The 24,481-nt window shown below is 39.1% G+C and overlaps 1 protein-coding gene across 1 annotated transcript in view; it reads right to left on the bottom strand.

Annotated features, from left to right (window-relative positions):
* DNAH9 (dynein axonemal heavy chain 9) overlaps positions 1–24,481 on the bottom strand; it is a 570,390-nt gene that overhangs the window by 119,468 nt on the left and 426,441 nt on the right. The window contains exons 51-55 of the mRNA XM_055143580.1: positions 13,651–13,770; positions 5,468–5,656; positions 2,839–3,074; positions 2,354–2,476; positions 782–986 (exon numbers count right to left, since the gene is read on the bottom strand). Coding sequence (XP_054999555.1) covers positions 782–986; positions 2,354–2,476; positions 2,839–3,074; positions 5,468–5,656; positions 13,651–13,770 — 873 coding nt within the window. The remainder of the gene's footprint in view (positions 1–781; positions 987–2,353; positions 2,477–2,838; positions 3,075–5,467; positions 5,657–13,650; positions 13,771–24,481) is intronic.

Here is a 24,481-nt window from a genome sequence, read left to right as displayed (position 1 = left end):
GGACAGATGACTAGATAAAAAGACTATGGTGTATATAAATAATGGAATAATACTTGACTGTAAGAAAAGATGAAGTCATACAAGTTGCTGCTATATGGATGGACCTGGAAGGTATCATGTTGAATGAAATTAGTTAGCAGGAGAAGGATAGTGACAGAATCTGTCATATGTGGGATATAAAGAAACATTGTAGGGGAATAAAAATGCCCAAAGGAAACAGGGAAGAGTACTATACAATATGTGTGGAAGGAAGCCACTCTAGATAAGGGTGTGCTGAAAGGAGATAAAGGTGCCTGTCTTAGAGACAGTCTGGGGAGCAGGAAGACAAATGGGAGCATTGGTAGATAGAAATGGTACCCTTGAATGGATTGGTGTTGGAACATTGTATGCCCTCTAACTAAATCATGAAGAACTACTTAACTTTGTAACTCACGGTGATTCAATAGAACAAATGAAACCCAAAGACTTTTGCTAAGCTCTATTCCTGGAGCTGAGTGTTCTTTTGACTGTCTTTTGTACACACACACACACACACATACACACGTGTGTGTGTGTGTGTGTGTGTGTATATATATATATATATATATATCTTTAGCTTGCTTTATCCTCCACTTCCCAACTAGATGTTCAAGGTGCTCAATGGTACTAACTATCCTTTAAGTTCTAGTTGTAGCAGAACACATATTACTCAACCCTCAACACTTTTTCTAGAGTAGGGAGCATGCAGGATCGAGTGGCAGAGTATTTCCTTCCTCTATTTCACTGTGTCTTTCTGCCACACCTTTAGCTGTTCCAGGTCTGGCCTCTCCATGTTGACCACGGCCGCCAGCAGCTGGTCTTCCAGGCCATCTCTGGTCACAGTGAAGTTGATCAGTGTAGCCTGAGCCTGCAGCTCCGGCTGGTAGTGAGGATTGGCCAGCTTGGTGTGGAGAATGAGCTGGAATTTGGGGTTATATTCACACTCTTTGTCTCCAATTTTAATAAATCTGGAATAAAAAGCATTATGTGATGGTGAGTACCTTCTTGTGATTGTCAGGGACAGAATTCTAGACTTTTTGTTTTCAAGACTCTAGTAAAGAATATAGAAAATTCAGATGGATTACTCTTAAATACACCTTGCATAAGCCTACACTAAGAATCTTTCAATATGAATAGGATTTGGAATGATGGAATTTCAGCCATAGACATTATATTTTATTTTGCACTGTTCAACTGTAGGAGAACTATCACTTTGTCCTTAATGTAGATTAGTACAATATGAAACCTTCCCAGTAGATGGCAGTAAAGTTTTTGGAAGAAGGGGTACATTAGTTTATACAACACTTTCTTATAAACCAGAAATAAGGCTTTCACTTTTCATGCAAAGAAAATATATAAAAATTAAAATATGTAGGCAGAAAATTATGTTTACTGGTTAAAATGGTGAATTAAATAAACACATCTTAAGGATATGCAAATATAAGTTATCCTGTGATGAGATTCTTGTGTTAAACAATCACTTATGATAATGTAGACCCCCTCCTCCTATTCTTCTCCATTCCGTCCTTTCTTTTCTTCCTTCTCCTTCCAGACATTTGATAAGCTTTGATGAGGTTCCAGCACCCAAAGCAACTGTGGTACAGAAATTGTCAAGAGCAGAGGTTTGGTTAAAATGTCTGTCTAAAAGTGAGCCTGATTTTCAGTTGCTTTCTTTTATGAAGCTTGATGCGAGCCATCCAAGTCCTATTAGGGGACCAGGGCACTGCTTATGGCAGTACTCAGTCTGGTGGTACTGCCCAAAGAGTTTGGTACATGGTTACAATGGGTTCTCCACCAATGTCTTTTGGGGGCCAACAGGACTGTACCCCATGGTGCATTGGGGGGCCACAAAGTACCACAGATAGATCTTGGGATTTGTTTCATGAGTAGAATGTACTTCAGAGTTTTGGTTTTGTGCCCAGTTTCAATCACTTTCACTCTAAGGTTCCTTCAAAATAGAGAATTAAGCCAATGAGAACACCAATGGATAGAAAGAAACTTATTCTGGGAAATTTTCTTTTTTACTTAGTCATCATGAAGTTACAAAATTATTCACGATTGAGTTTAAGGCATGCAATGTTTCAACACAGATCTCTTCACCAGTGTTCATTGGAAAACTTTCTTTAGGTGGAAAAAAAGCAGCCGCATTATTTCACTTTAGAAAGATAGGTTATTGCAAGGAACTGCCATAAGCTGAGAAGATGTTTTTGTAAGAGTAGGTCTACCTGGTGGATCACAATCCTACCTGGGCCACAAGTCACTCTTCCTTATGCTGATACACTGTGAACCCAGCTGAGTCTTACCGTGATACACTGTGAACCTCGCCGAGTCTTACCTTCCTTTTTTAACAAGTTCTCTCCCAAGCAGGGGCCCCAGAATAGGATCAATGGAGTCTTCTAGGTTCTCAATTAGCACCACATCTCCAGCTTCCAGGGCACGTTCTATGGTTTGAAGGTAACTGAGGAAGAAAATTGTTTGTCACCATTATTACCATCTATCTACAAGAACTTTCTTAATCTTGCAAAACAGAAACTATGTCCTTTACACGACAATGTTCCATCCTCCCTGCTCCAGCACTAGCAACACCATTCTTATTTATGTCTCCATTAATTTTAGTTCTCTAGGTATTTCAAATAAGCGAAATGATATAACATACCTTGGTTAACCACACCCTTTAGAGCTCAGGGACTTCCGGTGGTGCTTGGAGGAACAAGTGCCAGTGATCACAAGGGTTGACCTTACCTACTGTCATCTCAAGGCCTCATTGCATTGTTTTTTGCATAAATGACAAGGAGAAAACTTTTGTGTTTCTTTGCCTACCCTTTTTGACCAATCTGGGTGACCCGAAGGTCTTTGCTGTATTTGTTCTTGATCCACTTGATGCCTTGTAGCTGAGGGTCAACCATGAGTGGCCAGCGCTCACAGTTGATGAGGATGGTGGCGTTTTCCATGGACATGCGGTCTGCAGGGAGACCCTCGTTCTGCCAGGTAGCCACGTCCGCATCATCAGTCAGCATCCGCAGGGGGTCCAGAGCGGGGGTGATGGGAATGGGAACCTGAATGAATAAATAATGTCACATACTCGAACAGTAGAAGCTTTTCCAAGTTGGGAGCTTATTAACAGATATAATTCCTTCAAAAAAAGAGGTAAAAATACGCCCGAAGAATACTTTTCTGGCTGTGTAATTATTCCTAGAAGTTGGTTTTCTGAAAACTCCGATAGCTTTTGTCTCTTGATGGATGAAACAGTAGAAATCCAGACTATTTGGACTTTGTTCTTCGGTATATTTATCTAAATCAAATTTCTGCCATAGATTATATTTTAATCAAGTGTTTTGTAAATACCCTTTCCAATGCAAGCAGGGGCGCCCCTCTGCTACACTTGTTTCTTGCGCATGCGTTGTAAACCAGGCTCCAGACCTACTAGGTTTTCTCATATTAGTGTCATCCCACACTGGTTACTCTCCTTTCACCTTTTTGTCATCACTTTTGACAGGACCTTAGTGTTGAACGGTCTGAAAATGCTTACCTTTCTCTATGCTGGGACGTCCCCCTCCCTCCAAACTCACCTTGGGTGCATAGCGTGAAGACAGTGAGCAAAGCAACAGGTCTCAGGACACCTCACAGCCTTTCTGTTTTTCATCATGGCTCTTAGCTGTGCACCAGACCATTTTTTCTCTCCCTTAGTTTATCTAATTCTTCACAAATAATATTTTTAATTGGGGGCACATACTTTTAAAAAAATATTGGAGTAAGATATACTTACAGTGTTGCAATATCAACTCTACTTAATTCCAAACACTGATCACCACAAAATGAAAGCCCACATCCATTTCTCTTTTAGCACTTAGAAACTGCCAGTATGCCTTCTGTATCTATGAATTTATTTACATATTTTGGATATTTCACGTAAATAGTATCAGGTAATATGTGATCTGTGTCTTACTATACTTAGTGAGCAGACTGTTTTAAAGGTTCTGCATATCCCGTTTATTACCTCATCTTTCACATCTCTGCAGTTTTTATGGCCCAGTTACCCGAGGAAAATGATCCCCTATTGCTTTAATCAAATTTTTACAGACAACAATGACATGAAGTGTTATGTCATGGAGCATATCCTAGAAGGGAAATCAGGCACTTGTATTTATTATCCTGGGGCAAGAAACAATTGATTTTTGAGTTATTAGTTGAATAATTAATTGTCCAATAGAATTGTTTTCCCTCTTAATTTTATGTGTTTTAGTTTATGCACTAGAAACATTAGTATGAGAATCATAATATGGAATCCATATGTTTTCGAGTCTACTTAAGAGGTCCGTGACACACACATACACACAAAGCTTATAAACTCCAAACAGAGCCAGAAACTGCCACTGAGATCTTTATCTTATTTACCAAGTTAATTGACTGTCCATCACTAATTTCCTTTCCTAAAAGCACTCAAGGTATAACAGACTTTTTGGTTTTTTTCTTGTATTATAATAGATTAAAAGCATTGCCTAACAGTTCATCAGATTAATAAGATTTTATAAGGTGGATGAATAACTATACAGATAACAATAGATTTTGTATTGTAAGCTGTTTGCAAATACAAATAAATTTTACAATATAATTTTTACTATATGTAGTGAACTTTATGTGGTTACTACTACAGCTGCCTTTTATCACACTAATCTCCTCCATTGGACATGAGCTTTTTGTTGGCATCCTAGTCTTAAGTGGAACTTCTTTCTAGTGGAGTGGTAGTACGTATGGAATGCTTAGTGAATATTTGTGAGTTGAGGATTGTGAGTGGTATGAAATTGCTAAAGTAACAGTAAAAATTATTCTGACTTCGTCTTTAGACACAGCCCTGAATCTTTTTTTTTTTTTTTCAAATCAGATGCCGACATTCCACCATTTCTTCATGCCAGTGGAAATAAGATCTATCCACTTACACTCAAAGGACAAGCTTAGCAGTCCATCTGAAAGGCATTTCAGAACTGAATAGCATATGGGTTTCCATAGGCCATGGGCATAGACTATGTGGCTTTGTGGTCTGTCAACTGGTTCAATATGGAATCTGGGAAAGAGCATTTCTCCCTGTAACTATTACACAGTTTTGCATAATGACAAGAGATGGGAAAGGGACATGGGATGCTTTTGATTTTTTAAAATTTAAAGGCTTTGGGGAGTGTCAGTGTTGTTGAGCATTAGACCAGCATGGAGGCCCAAATAAGATGAGAGACCTTGGCAGCCAGGAGAGTAGAGATGGCAGTGCAAATGATGTGGAAGAATATGAGTTCGTACTTTTCACTGTTGGATTCACAGGGGGAGCAGCGTGCTTAGGCAGACCAGGTAGTGGAATAAGTATGTAAGAAAGAACTAGGCGATTTGGTATATTATTGTCATGTGAACTTACTGACTCCCACAGGCTGCTGTGGTCAGAATAAATTCAAGCTGCACATACTTTTAGCTGGCTCAGGTAAGGTCTCCAGATGCTATCCATGAGGTTCTGCCGATACTTTTTTGTAAAGTAGCCGAGGTATGAAATGAAAGCTGTAATAAGCAAGATATCTCCACATAATTTCATTTCCTGTTGTTTGAAGTTCTTCACAGCTTCTACCCATCTTACATTTTCAGAAGCAAGTCCTCCCACCTGTCATTTAAGTGATTAGAGATAAGAATTGTTATTCAGTAGACTCTATCCAGGAACCATAGATCTGTCATGGAGAATGCAAAGAGAACATTTAGTCCCAAGAAGATTCAACATCATTTTTTGTGTCCTTTTGGTCAGTGACAATTTGTACTAACTAGTAAACATTTCAGTTAACAAGCACCTTTTTTTGTGCCATGCATTATATGGGCTATGGAAAGATGACAGGTTTGGAATGTAAGCCTACAAACTGTGTTCTGTATAGATGTGGAAACTCAAAGGGTGGGAAGGAGGTCAATACTACATATAACTTTGTACTTTAATCAACTGGTATTGTGCCTTGTTAGTAAAATATATAACAATATAAGAACATTATGACTTTTTTAGAAAGATTGCACTCATCTGTGGAATATAAAATAACAGAGTAGGAGACTTACACCCAAGAGTAGTAGTATATAATGCCAGGAGGTTGACTCCATAGCTTGGAAGCGGGCCTCACATGTTGGTGGAAAGTCATCACAGATAGAGAAGGGAACACCAAGTAATATGTGATTGGAGATCCTGCGCGGGGAGGGAGATGCGTGCTGAAAGTAGACTAGAGACTGAACACGATGGTCACTCAATGCCCCTGTTGCAAACCACAACACCGAAAAGGAGAGAGAGAGAACAAATTGGAATGCCCTTCCACAGAGGCGGGGTGGGGTGGGGGGGATGGGATCGGGGGTGGGAGAGATACTGGGTTCATTGGTGGTGGAGAATGGACACTGGTGGAGGTATGGGCTCTCAAACATTGCATGAGGGAAAAACAAGCACGAAAAGATGTGAATCTGTAACTGTGTGTGTGTGTGTGTGTGTGTGTGTGTTTAGAAATGTAGAAATGTTCAGGGTCAAGAGGTTCCATGAAGAATCTCATATTTTTAACCAGTCATCTATCCTTGGGCACTCAGGTTTTTTCCAAATTCTGGCTATTGAAAATAGTGCTGTAATAAACATACAAGTGCAGATGTGATTTCTACTGCATTTTTTGCATCTATAGGATATATTCCCAGAAGTGGTATTACTGGGTCAAATGGGGTGGTAGAGAATGGGCTGGGTACTTGATCATTGTATGACTGAAATGTAATCAGGTGGTGGAGGGCTGGGTACTTGATCATTGTATGACTGAAATGTAATCAGGAAAGTTTGTAAGTCTGTAACTATCTCACAGTGATTCATTAAGAAAAAAATTAAAAACAATAATCTCATCTTGGCTCTCAAGATAGCTCAGAGGTCAGTAATATGTGCCTTCCATGAGTGAGACCCTGAGTTCTATACTTATTATCCCACCCCCTTCACCCAGCCCTCTACTTATATCAAGTATCACTGATAGAACTCTGGTGGTTCCCAGCACTTATTGACTTGAACACCAAACTGTCATATGGCCAGAAAAAAATTACATGCAGAGTGATCTTGAGCTTGGGAAGCCCCTTTTCCTACCCCAAAGAATCTCATTTCATGGGGCTGGAGAGATAGCACAGCGGGTAGGGCGTTTGCCTTACTCGCGGCCGACCCAGGTTCAAATCCCAGCATCCCATATGGTCCCCTGAGCACAGCCAGGGGTAATTCCTGAGTGCAAAGCCAGGAGTAACCCCTGTGCATCGCCAGGTGTGACCCAAAAAGCAAAAAAAAAAAAAAAAGAATCTCATTTCATAATCATGAACACACCATTATTATTATTACTATTACTCATTATTATTAAAATTAACAGAAATAGTTGTTTTAGTTAAATAGAACTAATTTAATGGTTAAATAAATAGAAAAAGTTGATTCTGATTGAGTGAGTCTCAATCATGCAATGTTCCAACAACCATCCCTTCACCAGTGCTCATTTCCCACTGCCAATGTCCCCAGTTTCCGTCCCACCACTCCCCCTCTGGCCCATCTCGTAACCTGCGTCTATGACAAGCACTTCTCTCTCTGTGTCTGTCTCTCAGTCTCTTGCTCTTTCTCTCTCTCATTTTCCTTCCAGTCACTGTGGTTTGCAATGCTGAAAGGGAATCATGTATATAACTTTACCTCCTTTCAGCACTCACTTTTTGTGCAGAGTGATCATTTCCAACTATCATTGTCATAGTGATCCTTTCTCTGTCTTAACTGTACTCCCTTTGGTGGCAAGTTTGCCTGTTTGTGGCAAATTTCCTACCATGGACCAGTCCTCCAGGCCCTTTTTTCTACTGTCTTTGGATATTATTCACATAGTATTTTTTAATTTCCTCAAATGAGTGCAGTTATTCTGTTTGTCCCTTTCCCTCTGACTGATTTCGTTCAGCATGATATGCTCCATGTCCATCACATGTAAACATGTTTGATGACTTTGTTTTACCTAACAGCTGTGTAGTGTTCCATTGTATAGATGTACCGTATTTTCTTTATTCACTCATCTGTTCTTGGGCACCTGAGTTGTTTCCAGATTCTGGCAGTTGTGAATAGTGCTGTAATGAACAAAGGAGTTCAGATGTCTTTTCTGCATTATGTTTTGGGGCCTCTAGGGTATATTCCCAGGAGCAGTCTTGCTGGGTCCCATGGAAGTTCAATTTCTAGTTTTTTTAAAGAATGTCTGTGTATTGCTTTCCAGAAAGACTGGACCAATTGGTATTCCCAACAACATTGAATGAGAGTCCCTTTCTCTTCTCATCCATGCCAACACTGGTTGTTCTTTTAGATGTCTATCAGTCTCTGTGGAGTGAGTTGATATCACATTGTTGTTTTAATTTGCATCTCTGTGATACAGAGATGTAGAGCACTTTTTCATGTGCCTTTTGGCCATCTGTATTTTTTCTTTGACGAAGTTTCTGTTCATTTCTTTTGCCCTGTTTTGATGAGTTTGTATTTTTTTCTTGTAAAGTTCTACCAGTGTCTTATATATCTTGGATATTAACCCCTTATCAGATGAGTGTTGGGTAAATAATTTTTCACATTCTGTCTTTGTATTCTGGTTATCATTTCTTCTGAAGTGCAGAAGCTTCTTAGTTTAATTTAGTTCCATTTGTTTATCTTTGCTTTCACTTCCTCTCTACTTTATAGATTCAGATCTGATATCAAGGTCTTAATTCATTTTGGTTTGCTTTTTGTGCATAGCATTAGAAAGAGGTCTGACCATCTTGGAGGTTTTCAGTTATTCCTCCTTCCATATACTGTCCAAGTAGGTCCTAGTTACTGGGTTAGAAAGTGGCATTCAACTCATTTGTGGAATATAAAATAGGATAATGAGACTAACACCCAAGGACAGTAGAGACAAGGGCCAGGAAGATTGCTCCATGGTTGGGAGCCTGCCTCATGAGATGAGGAGAAGGCATGTGGAGTAGAGAAGGGATCACTAAGTCAATGATGGTTCGAGGGGTCACTCGGGATGGAAGATGTGTGCTGAAAGTAGACTAAGGACCAAACATGATGGCCTCTCAGTATTGCAAACCATAATGTCCAAAAGTAGAGAGTAAGAAGGACATTGTCTGCCACAGAGGCAGGTGGTGGGATAGAGTGGGGATGGCGGGAGGGATATTGGGGACACTGATGTGGAATATTGATCCTGGTGGAGAGATGGATGTCTGATCATGTAAGACTGAAACTCAATCATGAAAGCTTTGTAACTGTATCTCACGGTGATTAAATTTAAAAATTAAAAAAAATAGAAAGAGGTCTGAGTTAACTTTTTTTGCATGTAGCTGACTAGTTTTGCCATAACCGTTTTTGAAGCTTTCCTTGCTCCACTTCATATTTTTTTGATTCTTTATTGGAGGTTAACTGAATATGCTCCTGAGGGTCTTTGTGAGCATATTCAAATTTATTCCATTGATTTAAAGGTCTGTCTTTATTCCAGTACTATGTTGTTTCAATTACTACTGCTTTGTAGTACAGTTTGAAGATGTCTCCCGTCTTCTTTTTCCCAAGGACGGCTTTTGCTATTCAGAGTGGGGGTGTTAATATTCTGTACGAATTTCCGAAGTGTTTGATTTATTTATTTAAAAAATTACGTGGGAATCCTTATAGGAACTGTGTTGAATCTCTATAATGTTTTGGGAAATACTGACATTTAGAGATATTAATCCTCCCAATCCATGAGTAGATGTGTTTGTTTACCTTCTCTCATGTCCTCTTTTATTTCTACAAGTAGTGTTTCCTAATTTTAATTATTTCTGAATGGGTGTTTTGTAATTTTCTTTGTATAGATATTTCACTTCTTTATTTAAGTTGATCCCTAAGTACTTGACTTTCTGAGGCACAGTTGTGAATGGAATTTTTTTTACTAACTCTTTCTTCTATTTTATTATTTGTATATAAAAAAACCATAGACTTTTGCCTATTATTTTTGTAGCCTGTCACTTTACTATACAAATCTGTTGTTTTAAGGAGCTTTTTTGTACTCTCTAGGGTTCTCTAAGTATATTATCATGTCATCTGCAAATAATAAGAGCTTGATTTCTTCCTTTCTTACCTGGATGTCCTTGATATATTTTTCTGCCAAATTGCTATGGCAAGTACTTCTAGTATTATAAAAATATAATTGGTAAGAGTGAGCAACCTTGTTTTGTGCATGATCTTATATAAATGGCTTTCAGATTCTCCCCACTGAGTAAAATATTTGCTGTGTACTTGTGGTAAATGGCTTTGACTATATTGAGGAGAGTTTATTCAATTACCATTTTGTTGAGATTCTTTTATAAGGAATGGGTACTTGATCTTGTCAAATTATTTCTTTGCATCTATTGATATGATAATATGGGTTTTGTTTTATTTTATTAATATGGTGTATTATATTGATTGACATGCATGTGTTAAACTATCCTTGCATTCTTAGGATGAATCCTACTTGATCATGGGATGCAATCTTTTGATGAATTATTAAATTCTTTTTGCTAGTATTTTGTTGAGGATCTTTGCACTTGTGTTCATCAGGATTGGTAGTAGGTCCTCTTTGAAGGGCTGAAAGAACTCACTAGTGAATCAGTTTGGGCCTAGGGTTTCGTTTTGTGAAAGACTTTTGATTACCATTTTAATTTCCTTGATAGTGATAGGTCTGTTCAGGTGTTTTGAATCTTCTTGGTTCAGCCTTGGTAGGTTATGAGTCTGAGAATTCATCCGTTTCTTCCAGTTTCTCTCATTTTATGGCCCAAAGATTCTCAAAGTTAACTATCAAAGTTAATGCTGTGAATTGCTGTGAATTTCTGTGGTATCTGTTGTGATGTTCAATTTTTTATTTTTTATTCAATTTATTTGGGTTCTCTTCTGTGCTTTGTAAGTCTTGCTAGTGTTTTATTGATCTAGCTTGTTGTTTCAGAGAAACAACCTTTGCTTTCATCGATCTCCCCAAATGTTTTTTGGGATCCCATTTCATCAGTTTCTGCTGTAAGTTTTATTATTTCCATCCTACTGCATTATTTGGGCTACTTTTGTTGGTTATTTTCCAATTCCTTAAGTTTTCCAGTCAAATTACTTATGTGAGCCTTTCTTCCTTCCAGATTAATGATTGCATAGCAATGAAGTTTTAACACCACTTTTGCTATATCACAAGTTCTTATGGATAGTGTCTTGAGTCTTGTTTGTTTTTGTGACTCTTTTATTTCCTCTTTCACTTCCTCTCTGACCCACTGCTTGTTCAGTAACAAGGTATTTAATTTCTAGGTGTTTGGGTTATTTTCCATTTCTGTTGTGATTAACATCTGCTTTCATTGCATCATGGTCTGAGAAGATAGATGATATGATTTCTAGATTTTTGGCTTTGTTAAGGTATGTTTTGTGTCCACATGTTGTCTATCTTAGAGAATGTCCCACGTGCATTGGAGAGAAATGTGCAACCAGACTTTTGAGGATAAAAATTCCTATAGATCAACTAACCTCTGCTCTTCCATTTCTTCCTTCAAATAAAATATTCCTTTCCTGAGCTTTAGTCTAGTTGATCCATCGAGAGATGACACAGCAGTTTTGAAATCTGCTACTACTATTGTGTTGCTATCAATGTCTTTCTTCAAGTCTATTAGTTGTTTTATGTGTTTTGTTGGTTCCTCATTACATACATATGCATTTAGGAGTGTGAGTTCTTCCTGGTATATATAACCCTTAATAATTAAGAATGACCTTTACTGTCTCATAAATTTTTTTAATCTGAAGTCTATGTGATCTGATACTAGTAAGACCACCCTGGTCCTTTTGAGGGAATTGTTCGCTTGAAGAATTGTCTTCCAATCTTTGACTTTGAGTCTTTGTTCTGGATCTTCAAATATGTTTCTTGCAGGTAACTAGTGTTGGGTTCAGTTTTCTAATATATCCTGCCATTCTATGCCTTTTAATTGGTGTGTTTAGCTTATTGGCATTGAGAAAGATTATTGTTCTAAAGTTTTGTGCCGTCTTTCTGTAGCAGTTTGAAGTGTTTGTGAGATTTGTCCACTAATTTCTTCTCCTAAAGATACTTTTAGGTAAAAAAACAAAACGATGGCTTGAGACTATGAAGTTTCTGAGTTGTTGTTTATATCTGAAATTGTGTATCTTTCCTTCAAATCCAAATTAGAATCTGTTTGGGAAAAGTATTCTTTGTGAGACATTTATTTTGTTGAATTTTTTTCACTATATCCCACCACTGTCTTCAGACCTGGACGATTTCATCTGATTATTCTGCTTTAATTCTTAAGCATGCTCTTTCGCATATAATTTATTTCTTTTTATCTAGTTACTTTCAGTATTCTATCTATAGCTATGGTTTTTATCATTCTGATTAAATTGTTTTTGCAATATTTTTATTTGGATTTCTTTTACTGGTACCCTTTGGGCCTCCTAGATATGGGTGTATTTACTCTTTAGCCCTGGGAACTTCTCAGCAATGATGGCTTTAACTGTAGCTTCATCATAAGGGTTGTCTTTCTGCCCTTCTGAGATGACTCTTATGTTGTTGCTCTTCAACTCATCCCAAAGTTCTGTTGACATCTATTTGTTTATTTTGAGGCTTTTACCATCTACTGCTATTGCTGTCTCTGTTCTTCATTTTGAATCTCACTGATTCTGATTTTAGCAGCTGTTACTCTGCTGTTGAGACCTTCTAGTGAGCTTTCATTTTACATACCAAGATTTTCACAACTGTTTTTTTTCCATTTTTTTCATTTTGGGTCTCGTATCTTTTTCTATTTCATTGGCAGTGTGTTTCATTGTTTCTCATATATCCTCAACAATTCCTCTCTAAATTTCTTATCAGAAAGGTTATATAGCTCATTATTATTGGTTGAATCTTCTGGACTGGTACTTCACTCACTAATCCTGGTGGGTTTCACTATTGCTTTATCATAGTGACTTTTAAAATTTGGAGTTGTATTTTTGTGTATTATTGTGTGGTTAGGTGGCTATAATTAGGATATTTTTGTATATTTATTGTGAGTTATGGAGAGCTGAAGAAATGTGTGATCAGGGACCAGAATGGAGCCAAGCAAGCTAGGGCAGTGAAGCAGCCTTCTCCCTCCTCATCTCATCCACTTCGCAGGGAGTAGGGTGGGGGGTTGGTTGCTGACCTTGGGGGGAGCAATATTGCAATCTTCAGTAAAAAGCAGGGCACTTGATGCCTGAATTCCTTCGTTTTCTGGGACGGGGCTCTATTATTATTATTATTGTTATTTATCAAACATTGTATGAGATTTAGAGCTTGCCAATTAATGCTATGTTTGCCTTTTAATGCTTCCTTTTGTCAGTATGCATATGTGTAAGCATGTAAAATATTGCATGGGTTGCCTGGTAGAGCCTATATTCCATCCTATTGTTCCTACAGGGAGTTATATTTGTAGAAAAACTCCTTTGAACAGAATATGATGTGAATTTACATATTTCTTGAAATCATCAACATATCTCTGTATCCCAGTACGTTTATTATTTTGCCCAACATCAAAGTTGTGCTAAGCTTTGCTATTGATTTTGCTCCTCTGCAGCACTTGACAAGTTCAGCTAATGTGATTAAAAGTTGGACTGCTAAGGATTATACTCACCAGGCGATTTGCCAGGAAAATGGTGTTTGCAGTTACTTCAGCTTCTTGCTGACATTTTAGTTTGTCTGCCATTGCTTTCTCAAACTTTGCTGTGAGTTTCACCAGGTTTTCATTAAGTTGCTGTCAGAAAGGAACACAGAGTCAAATTGAGTGTTTCTGAGACAGGGTAGTGTTTCTGAGACACTGTCACAATTGTAGGTAATTTTTAAGTAAGTCTTTCGGGGGAAAGTTGTGAGGTATTGGGGCAGACAGCACTGTAAGGGATTGTGAAGACAGAAATCCTACAGGAATAGAGTAGAGTAGAAATCCAGAAGTCTATTATACAAGTGGTATGAACCCAAAAGAGAGATATTTCTTATTCCAATACCTCAATTATTTACAAAGGGCTAGAAGGAGTGATAGACATAGCTGGGGGTGTAAATGCTGATTTTCCTAATGTTGGATAAATGGATCCCAGTACTTACCATTTTTTTTTGCTGGTACTGCTATTAGACAAAAAACAGACAAAAGTCTAAGCAAACAAGAAAATGGTCAGCAGGATCATAAGGAGACCTGGGAGTACACAGTGAAGTTGTTTTAAGTAGTCCTGTAAATTTGGATTGAGCGGTCTGTCATCTAAGTCCTACCCCTGCTATCTCCTGAGAATATTTAATATTGTCTATTTCCTTCCATTATCCTGAAGTAAAGACATTTTTAAAATACATGGTTTCAATTTGTTTAGCGTTTAGAATTGAAGCACATAGCTTTATTGTCCCTAGAATACACATTCACACACATAAAGAAAATAATATGCAAATTCATGAAGAATTACATATTTTTGAAACAAAAACATATATCTTATTTATGGATTAGAAGGATTAATATTGTCAAAATCATAGCCCTACCAAAAGAATCAATTCAAGAGGAACAACATAAGAATCATTATAGTAGGCTGGAGCAATAGTACAGCAGGTAGGGCGTTTGTCTAGCATGCGGCCAACCCAAATTCAATCCCCAGCATCCCAGATAGTCCCCCAAGCACTGCCAGAATAACCCCTGAGCATCGCTGGATGTGGCTCCTCAAAAAAAGCAAAAAAAATCATTATAGTACTAGAGACCCAAGAAGACAATTTTGATAAAGAAGCATTAGTAAAAAAAAAAAAAAATTATTACTTCTCAAAGTAATCCCTGAAGATCCTTTGAATTTCTGTAGTTTCTGTTGTGATGTCCCATTTTCATTTCTGATTCAGTTTATTAGGGTTTTCTCTCTCCCCTTCTTTGTGAGTCTTGCTAGAGATTTATTGATCTTGTTTATTTTCTCAAAGAAACAGCTCTTGGTTTCATTGATCTTTTGGATTGTTTTTTGGGTTTCCACCTCGTTAATTTCTGCTCTGAGTTTTATTATTTCCTTCCTCCTGCTCGGGTTGGGCTCCTTTTGTTGGTCATTAACCAAGCTCTTGAGCTGTGAGGTTAGGTTACTTATGTGGGCTCGTTCTTCCTCCCCTACCTATACTACAAAGCAGTAGTAATTAAAACAACATGGTATTGGGTTAGAAACAGACCTGCATACCAACAGAACACATTTGAATATTCTGTCACAGACTCACATATATTATCACTTACTCTTTGACAAAAGAGCAAGAAATGTGAAGCGGAACGAGGAAAGCCTCTTCAATAAGTGGTGCTGGGAAAACTGGATGGCTACCTGCAAAATAAATAAACTCTGACCTCTGTCTAATGCCAAGCACAAAAGTCAGATCAAAGTGGACTAAAGACCTCAATATCAGACCTGAATCCATAAGGTACAAGGAGGAAAATATAGGCAGAACCTCCATGATATTGAAGCTAAAAGCATCTTTAAGGATGAAATACCACTGACCAAGAAAGTGGAAACAAACATAAATAAATCAAACTAAGAAGCTTCTGCACTTCAAAAAAAAAGTGACCAGAATACAGAGACAGTCTACATAATGGGAAAGAATATTTACCCAATAACCATTTGATATGAAGACCTCTGGAACCCAGCCACAGCCAAGCTCAAGGCCACTCTCCACACGTTTGAACGAAGGAACCGGCAGAGGAATCCAGGTGTTCAGGACCCGGGGCCAAGATCTCCAAGTCTGCTGGGATCAGGACTAGGCCTCTTCCACCCAGATTCCCCATTATCCAGTAGCTAGGCAGTCACACCCAGAAACTTCCCCCAGTGCCATGTAATCCCATCAACGGCCAACATCCAGAGACTATAAAACCAAGATCCTGGAAGAGAGTGACGCAGTCTCTTGCTCCTGTGCCTAGCTGTCTTCACCTCCAGGGCACCCCTTGGAGGGTGTGGGTTGAGTTTCCCTCCCTGCTCTGAGCAGAGTCCCGGCAGTTAAAGACCTCCAGAACTCAGCCACAGCCATGTTCAAGGCCACCCTCCACACGTTCGAACAAGCCTCATACATGAAGGAACCAGCAGAGGAATCCAGGTGTGTGGGACCCAGGGCCGAGATCTCCAAAGCTGCTCAGATTGGGACTGGGCCTCTTCCACCCAGGTTCCCCATTTTCCAGTACCTAGGCAGTCACACCCAGAAACTGCCCTCAGCACCATGTTATCTCATCAATGGCCAATATCCAGAGACCCCGAAAGTGCATGGCTGCGATGTGGCTGAACAACACCTGATAACCTAATTCCCTTTCTTGGAGAACCTGGCAAGCCACCGAGAGTTTACTGCCTGCATGGTAAAGCCTGGCAAGCTCCCCGTGGCATATTCATATGCCAAATACAGTAACAATGATGGGTCTCACTTCCCTGACACTGAAGAGCCTCTAATGTGGCACCATTAGGAAGGACGAGTAAAGAGAGGCTGCTAAAATCTCAGGGTTAAGATGAATGAAGACATTACTGGGCCCGCATGAGCAAATCATTGATCAACAGGATGACAGTATACATACCTCTTGGAGAGCCCGGCAAGCTACCGAGAGTATCCCGCCCGTACGGACAGAGCCTGGCAAGCTACCCGTGGCCTATTCAATATGTCAAAAACAGTAACAATAGGTCTTATTCCCCTGACCCTGAAAGAGCCTCCTATTGTTGGGAAACATGAGTAAGGAGAGGCGCTAAAATCTCAGGGCTGAGAGGAATAGAGACGTTACTGGTGCCCGCTCGAGTAAATCGATGAATCACGGGAAGACTGATACAATAATACCCATCTGATAAGGGATTAATATCCAGGATATATAAGACACTAGTAGAATTGTACAAGAAAAAAACTTCCAACCCCATCAAAAAATGGGGAGAAGAAAGGAACAGAAGCTTCCTCAAAAAAAAAAAAATACAAATGACCAAAAGGCACATGAAAAACTGCTTCACATCACTAGTCATCAGGAAGCTGCAGATCAAAACAACAATGAGATATCATCTCACACCACAGAGACTGACACACATTCAAAAGAACAAAAGCAACCAGTGCTGGCGTGGATGTGGGGGAAAGGGATGCTCTTTCACTGTTGGTGGGAATGACAACTGCTCCATCCTTTCTGGAAAACAATTTGGAACTTCCATATGACCCTGCAATACCACTTCTGGGAATGTATCCCAAGGATGCAAAAAAACATAGTAGAAATGACATTTGTACCTTTATATTCATTACAGCATTATTCACAATAGTCAGAATCTGGCAACAACCTGAGTGCCCGAGAACAGACGACTAGTTAAAGGTACATCTACACAATGGAATAATATGCAGCTGTTAGGAAAGATGAAGTAATGAAATTTGCTTATAAGTGGATAGATATGGGGAGTATCATGCTAAGTGAAATGAGTCACAAAGAGAGGTACAGACATAGAAGGACTGCACTCATTTGTGGAGTATAAAATAACATGAGACTGACACCCAAGGATGGTTGACACAAGGGCCAGGAAGATTGCTCCATAGTTTGAAGCCTGTCTCATGAGCAGGGGAGAAGGCAGCTAGAATAGAGAAGGGATCACTAAGAAAATGATGGTTGGCAGCATCGGTCCGGATGGGAGATGTGTGCTGAAAGTAGATAAAGGACCAAAAGTGATGACCTCTCAGTATCTATGTTGCAAACCATAATGCCCAAAAGTAGAGAGTATGTGAGAAATTGTCTGCCAGGGAGATGGGAGGAGTGGTGGGAAAGGGGGTATACTGGGGAGATTGATGGTGGGGAATGTGCACTGGTGGAGGGATGGGTGTTTGAATATTGTATGATTGCAACTCAAACATGAAAGCCTGTAACTGTTTCTCACAGTGATTCAATAAAACAAAATTTAAAAAACATCATCACTGAGAAGTTTCCAGAATTAAAGAGCACAGGAAACCATATTCAAAAGGCCCGATGAGTACCAGCTAAAAGAGACCCAAATAAACACTCCAAGACACATCCTAATCAGAATGACAGAAGCCATAGGTAGATAGAAAACTGAAAGCAGCAAAATGAATGAAGAACATCACACACAAAGGAACAACCTTAAGATTTACAGCAGATTTATCAAATATAACCCTATGGTCCCAAAGACAATGATAGGATGTAGTAGTAAACACTCAATGAAATAAATATTTCACCAAGAATATTTTACCCAGTCATATTCTTATTCAGATTTGAAGGAAAAATATAAAACTTCATGGATAAATAACAGCTCAGAAATTTCATTTAATTAAACCTAATTTTATGAGAAAAATTGAAGGAACTGCTTTAAGATGTGTCACAAATATGTCAAACTTCTACAGATAGCTGGTATAAAACTCTGTGATAATTTCACTCAATTTCAGTGGCCTAAATGTGGTAGGATGGATTTAATAATTTTTCCAACCTTCTGCTGCCTAAATGAAAAACATTTGGACAGAAAGGTCAGGCACAGTCTCAAAATCAAAGGGGGCAAGACAATATTTCAAGCAAACAACCCCCACAAAAAAGGCCATGGTGGACATACTTGTATTAGAGAACATCGACTTCAGGCTTAAAAAGTTATGATACAGAGTGTTACTTCTTTTTTTCTTAAAAATTCTCTTTTAATGATCACCCTGGACAAGAATTGGTAGTGTTATTTCTTAATGATCAAGAGATATATGTATCAGGAGAACTATCATTGTCACTGTCATCCCGTTGCTCATCGATTTGCTCGAGCAGGCACCAGTAACGTCTCTCATTGTGAGACTTATTGTTACTGTTTTTGGCATATACAATACGCCACAGGTAGCTTGCCAGGCTCTGCCGTGCGGGCGCGATACTCTTGGTAGCTTGCCAGGCTCTCCAAGAGGGGCGGAGGAATCTAACACAGGTTGGCTGGGTGAAAGGCAAACGCCCTACCGCTATGCTATCGCTCCAGCCTATCAGGAAGAACACATACTTCAAAAGACCTATGTACCTAAGGGACCAGCAAAATCCTTAAAACGACAAGTAGACTTAGAGGAAGCCATTGATTGCAACATTGTAATAGCTAGAGAATTCAACACTGCTTTGTTACCTCTTGATAGATCAACTAGACTGAAACTCAGCAAGAAAATAAATTTGAGGGAAGAAATAAAAGATAGGGATTTAGATATATAATATGCTTAGTAGATAGATTAAAAAATACAAATGCGCGCATGGAAGGGTGATGGTGATGGCTCTTGGGCAGCTCTCTCTCTCTCTCTCTCTCTCTCTCTCTCTCTCTCTCTCACCGCTCGCGTTTGGTGCTCTTGAGCTGCTGTAAATGGACCAGATCAGGATGCCTCCTCCTTTGTGCTCTGCTTCTGTTTTTGCCGCTGTGCTCTCTACTGTCTGTCTCTGTATCTCTGTCCCTGTCTCTGTAGTCTCTCCTCTGGTCTCTTCTGACCTCTCTCTGTCATGTCTCCTCTGGTCTCTTCAGATCTCTCTTCTGATCTCTCTCTCTGGAGCCCTTCTGCTTCAGTCTCTGGAGCCCAACCCACTCTCACTTTTGACTCTGGCTCTGACTCTGATTCTCACTCGCTTTGTGCTCTTTCTTTCCCCTACTTCTGGTTCCGATGATTCTTTTTAACTCTGTGCTCTGCTTCTGTGACTTCTCCCTCTACTTCTCTTACAGTCTTACTTTATATAGCATTCATATAGGGTGGTGACAAAAAGGTGGGTTGAACATTAACAAATCAACAAAGAGGGGTAAGACCACTTCTCCAGGAGATTAACAAAATTTCATCTAAGGAGATCACTCCAGATTACTAGGAGATCCACTTAAGGGCGGAATCCCATCCAGGGTGTGTCACTTTCTTCTTTCCTCAGCTAGTAATCCCCTTAAATAGTTGTAGCAAATCTACTTCTAATATTTCTAGCAATGTCATTCTGTATGAGCACAGTAAGAGATATATCAAACTTAAAGTCTGGTTCTTCCTGAGGACATCTCACTATATTTTCTAGACCACAGTCCGCAGGCCAGGTTAGTCTTCCTAACCCCGGCAAGGTCCTAGTCTCGTTGTTACTTTGGGATCATGACAGCATTTGTCTATGACCATGCTCTCAACTTATAGTTGAGTCTTGGGAAGCTTTGATCTGACCCATTTTGATGCCAGGGTAGCTCAGAGCTTGCCCTGGATCCATTCTGTCCCTCGTCAGGACCCTGATTTTGGGGTGCTAGCAACTAAGGGCAACTGAGTTGAGAAAGCAGATGCCCAAGAGTAAATATTATTGGAGTCAATCAGTTCCCGAGTTGCAAAGCATAATATTAACTGTCTTCCTGTGTCCATACAGAAAGGACATTGCTTTAAGGTAAACTAAGTTCCCTGTGGCAAGGCTAAAAGGACAAACCCAATGTTATCTTACAGATATATATATTATATGTTTATAAATTTTATAAATTTATAAACATAATTTTTTATATGTTTTATATAATATATACATAATTTATATATATTTAATTTATAATAATATGTAATTTATATATATAATTTAGTTTTAGTTTTCCCAGGGCTCCTCGGAGGGGATGGGCTCCAGCTTCCCTCCCCACCCCAGCAGAGCTCCCGGCGGCCAAAGACCACCGGAACCTAGCTACAGCCATGCTCAAGGCCCCTTTTCACATGTTCAGACAGGCCTCACGCATGAAGGTACCGGCAGAGGAACCCAGGTGTGTATAATCCCATCAATGGCCAACATCCAGAGACTTAAAATAAAGCTCCCAGAAGCACGTGGCTGCTTTGCGGTTGCGGTTGCATGATACCTTGTAGCCTACTACTCCCTCTGGGAGAAAATGGCAAGCTTCTGAGAGTTTCCTGCCCACATGGGACAGCCTTGCAAGCTTCCCATGGTGTATTCATATGCTAAATCCAGGAACAAGCTGGATCTCATTCCCCTGACCCTGAAAGAGCCTCCAATGAGACATCCTTGAGAGGGCTGAGTTGAGAGAGACTTCTAAGATCTCAGGAAAAGGACGAATTGAGAGGTTACTGGGCCCGCTCGAGAAATCGACGATTAATGGGATTTTGTGATCATGATCATGATAAAATTTAGTAGATTTATATTTTAGCATACTAAATATATGTATATAAATATATAGTATATTTCTCTCTCTAGTATATATTTATATATAGTATATATTTATATCATATGAATAGTATATTATGAGTATATATTATAATACCTGGAAATTATTTTTTGTGTGTTCTCTTTTGGACACACCCAGTGGTGCTCAGGTCTTACTACTGGCTCTGTGATCAGGAATTAATTCTTCATTAATTGTTAATTAATTGGGACAGGCAGCACTGTAAGGGATTGGCAAAGAGAAGTATTCTAAAAAGAAAATTCTTGAAGGGTTCAGCAACCATATAAAGTGCTGAGATTGGAACTTAGGTTGACCATGTGAAAGGCAAACACCCTCCCCATCGTATTATTTTTTGTCCCCAGAGAATTTTAGCAATGAAATAAAATGAGACGTGAGCTACTAAAACTTGTGGGACACAGCAATATTGGTGCTAAGAGAAACATTCATAGCTCTGCAAACATCAGGAAGGAATAAAGAGTCCACATGTATATAACCTATCTAAACGGCTGAAGAAATTGGCCAACAAAAGGATCCCAAAGCAGGCAGGAGTAAGGAAATAATAAAACTTTGAGAAGAAATTAATAATCTGGGATTTAAAAAAAAATTCCAGAAGATTAACAAAACTGGAGATTTTTCTTTGAAAAAATAAACAGGATCAACAAACTATTAGCAAGTTTCCACCAAGCAAAATGCATCCACTAGTGACTATACCCCCAAGGGGCCAAAAACACACTGAAGAAAAATACACCTGCACTTTTAAAACATTTTTTATTGAATCACTGAGATAGACCCTTATAAAGCTGTTCAATAAACCCAATTATTGTTCATGATTAGATTTAGTCATACAGTATTCCAACACCCCCCCCCCCACCAGTGTACATTTCCCAGGACCGGTGTCCCCAGGTTCCCTCCCATCACCCTCCACCCCCCCATTCCCTGCTGCCTCTATGTCAGGCACTTTTCTTCTATTCTCTCTGTCTGTCTCTGTGTCTCTCTCTCCCCACTTTGGGCATTGTAGTTTGCAATATTCATACTGAAAGGTTATAAAGAATATTCCTTAATCTACTTTTAACACTCAGTTCTTGTCCACAGTGATCATTCCCAGCTATTATTGTCATACTGGTCCCTTCTCAATCTTACCTACCCTCAGCCCCTAACTTGTGGTTAGATCCAAACATTGACCAGTCCTCCTAAACACTGTTTTCCCTGGCCATCAATATTATTTTACTATATATATTTTTATATACCACAAATGAATGCAGTCATTCTATATCTGTCCCTTTCCTTCTGACTCATTTCACTCAGCATGATACTCTACATGTATATCCAGTTATGAAAGCTGAATGAAAGCAAATTTCATTACTTAATTTTTCCAAACAGCTGCATAGTATTCCATTGTGTAGATGTGCCATAGCTTCTTTTATTTATTTATCTTATTTTTTAATTTAATTTATTTTTTTAAGATTTTATTTTATAGAATCACCGTGAAAAAAAATACAAAGCTTTCAGATTTAAGTCTCTGTCATATAATGATTTAACCCCCATCCCTTCACCAGTGCACATGTTCCACCACCAAGAATCTCAATATACCCCCTTCTCATTCCCCCCCACCTAAGTAGCTAATAATCTTAACTTTATTCTCTCTATACTTTGAATACATTCAATATTTCAATAGAGAACTCGCTGTTATTGTTTGGAATTTCCCCCCAACAATCAGGCCTGCTGAAAAGGCATCATTTAATAATTTCTTTTCATTTCTGAGATGAAGACTCTATGAGCGCTATTGCGGCCATGCGGTTTTGGATTTCTGATATTTTAGTTCAGTTCACAGTCTAGATGCATTTCTGTAAGAAGCCACTCTGGGTGCCAAAATGGGTTAGAAGACATCTCGGATCATAGTCTTTAGGAGCAGAGGGTCTGTTTCTCGAGCCGCAGCTCTGGATCTTATCTGGGTAGAAGGCATGCTGGTAATGCCCCCCCCCCCCCCAGGACCGCCTACAAGCTACATCACTGAAAAGTCCTACCTCTATGTTGGGGGTCTTAGGAGGTGCCATAATTTCTTTATCCATTTGTCTGTTCTTGAGCTCTTAGATTGTTTCCAGATTCTGGCTATGGTGAATAATGTTGCAATGAACATGGGAATGCAAAGGGTATCTGCTGTGTGTTTTTGGGACCCCAGGTATAATCACAGAATTGGTATTGCTGGGTCAAATGGGAACTCAATTTCTAATTTTTTGAGAAACGTCCATATTATTTTCAAAAAAGGTTGGATCAGTTGGCATTCCCACCAACATTGAGGGAGAGTCCCATTCCCCCCACATCCATGCCAACACCGGTTACTTTTGTTCTTTTGGTGTGAGCCAGTCTCTGTGGTGTGCGATTATATCTCATTGTTGTTTTGATCTGCATCTCCCTGATGATTAGTGATGAAGAGCATTTTGTCATGTGCCTTTTGGCCATTCAGATTTCTTCTTTGAGAAAGTTTCTGTTCATTTCATTGTCCCATTTTCTGATGGGATTGGATGTTTTCTTGTACAGTTCAACCAGTGCCTTATATATCATTGATATTAAACCCTTATCAGAAGGGTTATGGGTAAATATCTTTTTCCATTCCATAGGCTGTCTTTGTATCCTGGTCACTGTTTCTTTTGAGGTGCAGAAGCTTCTTAGTTTAAGATAGTCTCATTTGTTTATCTTTGCTTCCATTTGCTTTGTCAGTGGCATTTCACTTTGAAGACAGCTTTAGCTTCAACATCGTGGAAGATTATGCTGATCTTTTCTTCAGTGTACCTTGTGGATTCTGGTCTGATTTTGAGGCCTTTAATTCATTTTTCTCTGACTTTTGTGCACAGTGGTGTGTAGAGGTCTGAGCCGTTTTATTATATATTTTTGCATGTAGCTGTCAAGTTTTGCCAACAGCACTTATTAAAGAGTCTTTCCTTGCTCCACTTTATACTTCTTGCTCCCTTATCAAATATTAAATGATCATATATTTGTGGGTCTGTGTAAGGATATTCAACCCTATTCTATTAGTCTGCAGATCTATCTTTATGCCAATACAATGCTGTTTTAATTATCACCAACTTGTAGAACAGTTTGAAGTTGGGGAAGGTGATGCCTCCCATCTTTCCCCCCGCCCAAAGAATTGCTTTAGTTATTCCTGGGGGCTTGTTGTTCCATATGATCAGGAGTGTTTTTATCAATCTTTGAAAAATATCATGGGTATCCATATAGGGATATCATTGAATCTGGATAATTCTTTGTGGAATATTGCCATTTTGACAATGTTAATTCTTTCAATCCATGAGCAGGGGATGTATTTCCAATTCCTCATGTCCTCTTTTATTTTTTTGAAGT

Source organism: Sorex araneus, chromosome 6 (assembly GCF_027595985.1).
Source record: "Sorex araneus isolate mSorAra2 chromosome 6, mSorAra2.pri, whole genome shotgun sequence".
Classification (NCBI taxonomy): domain Eukaryota; kingdom Metazoa; phylum Chordata; class Mammalia; order Eulipotyphla; family Soricidae; genus Sorex; species Sorex araneus.
The sequence above is the reverse complement of the archived record's forward strand: the minus strand, read 5'-3'. Positions and strand labels throughout refer to the sequence as shown.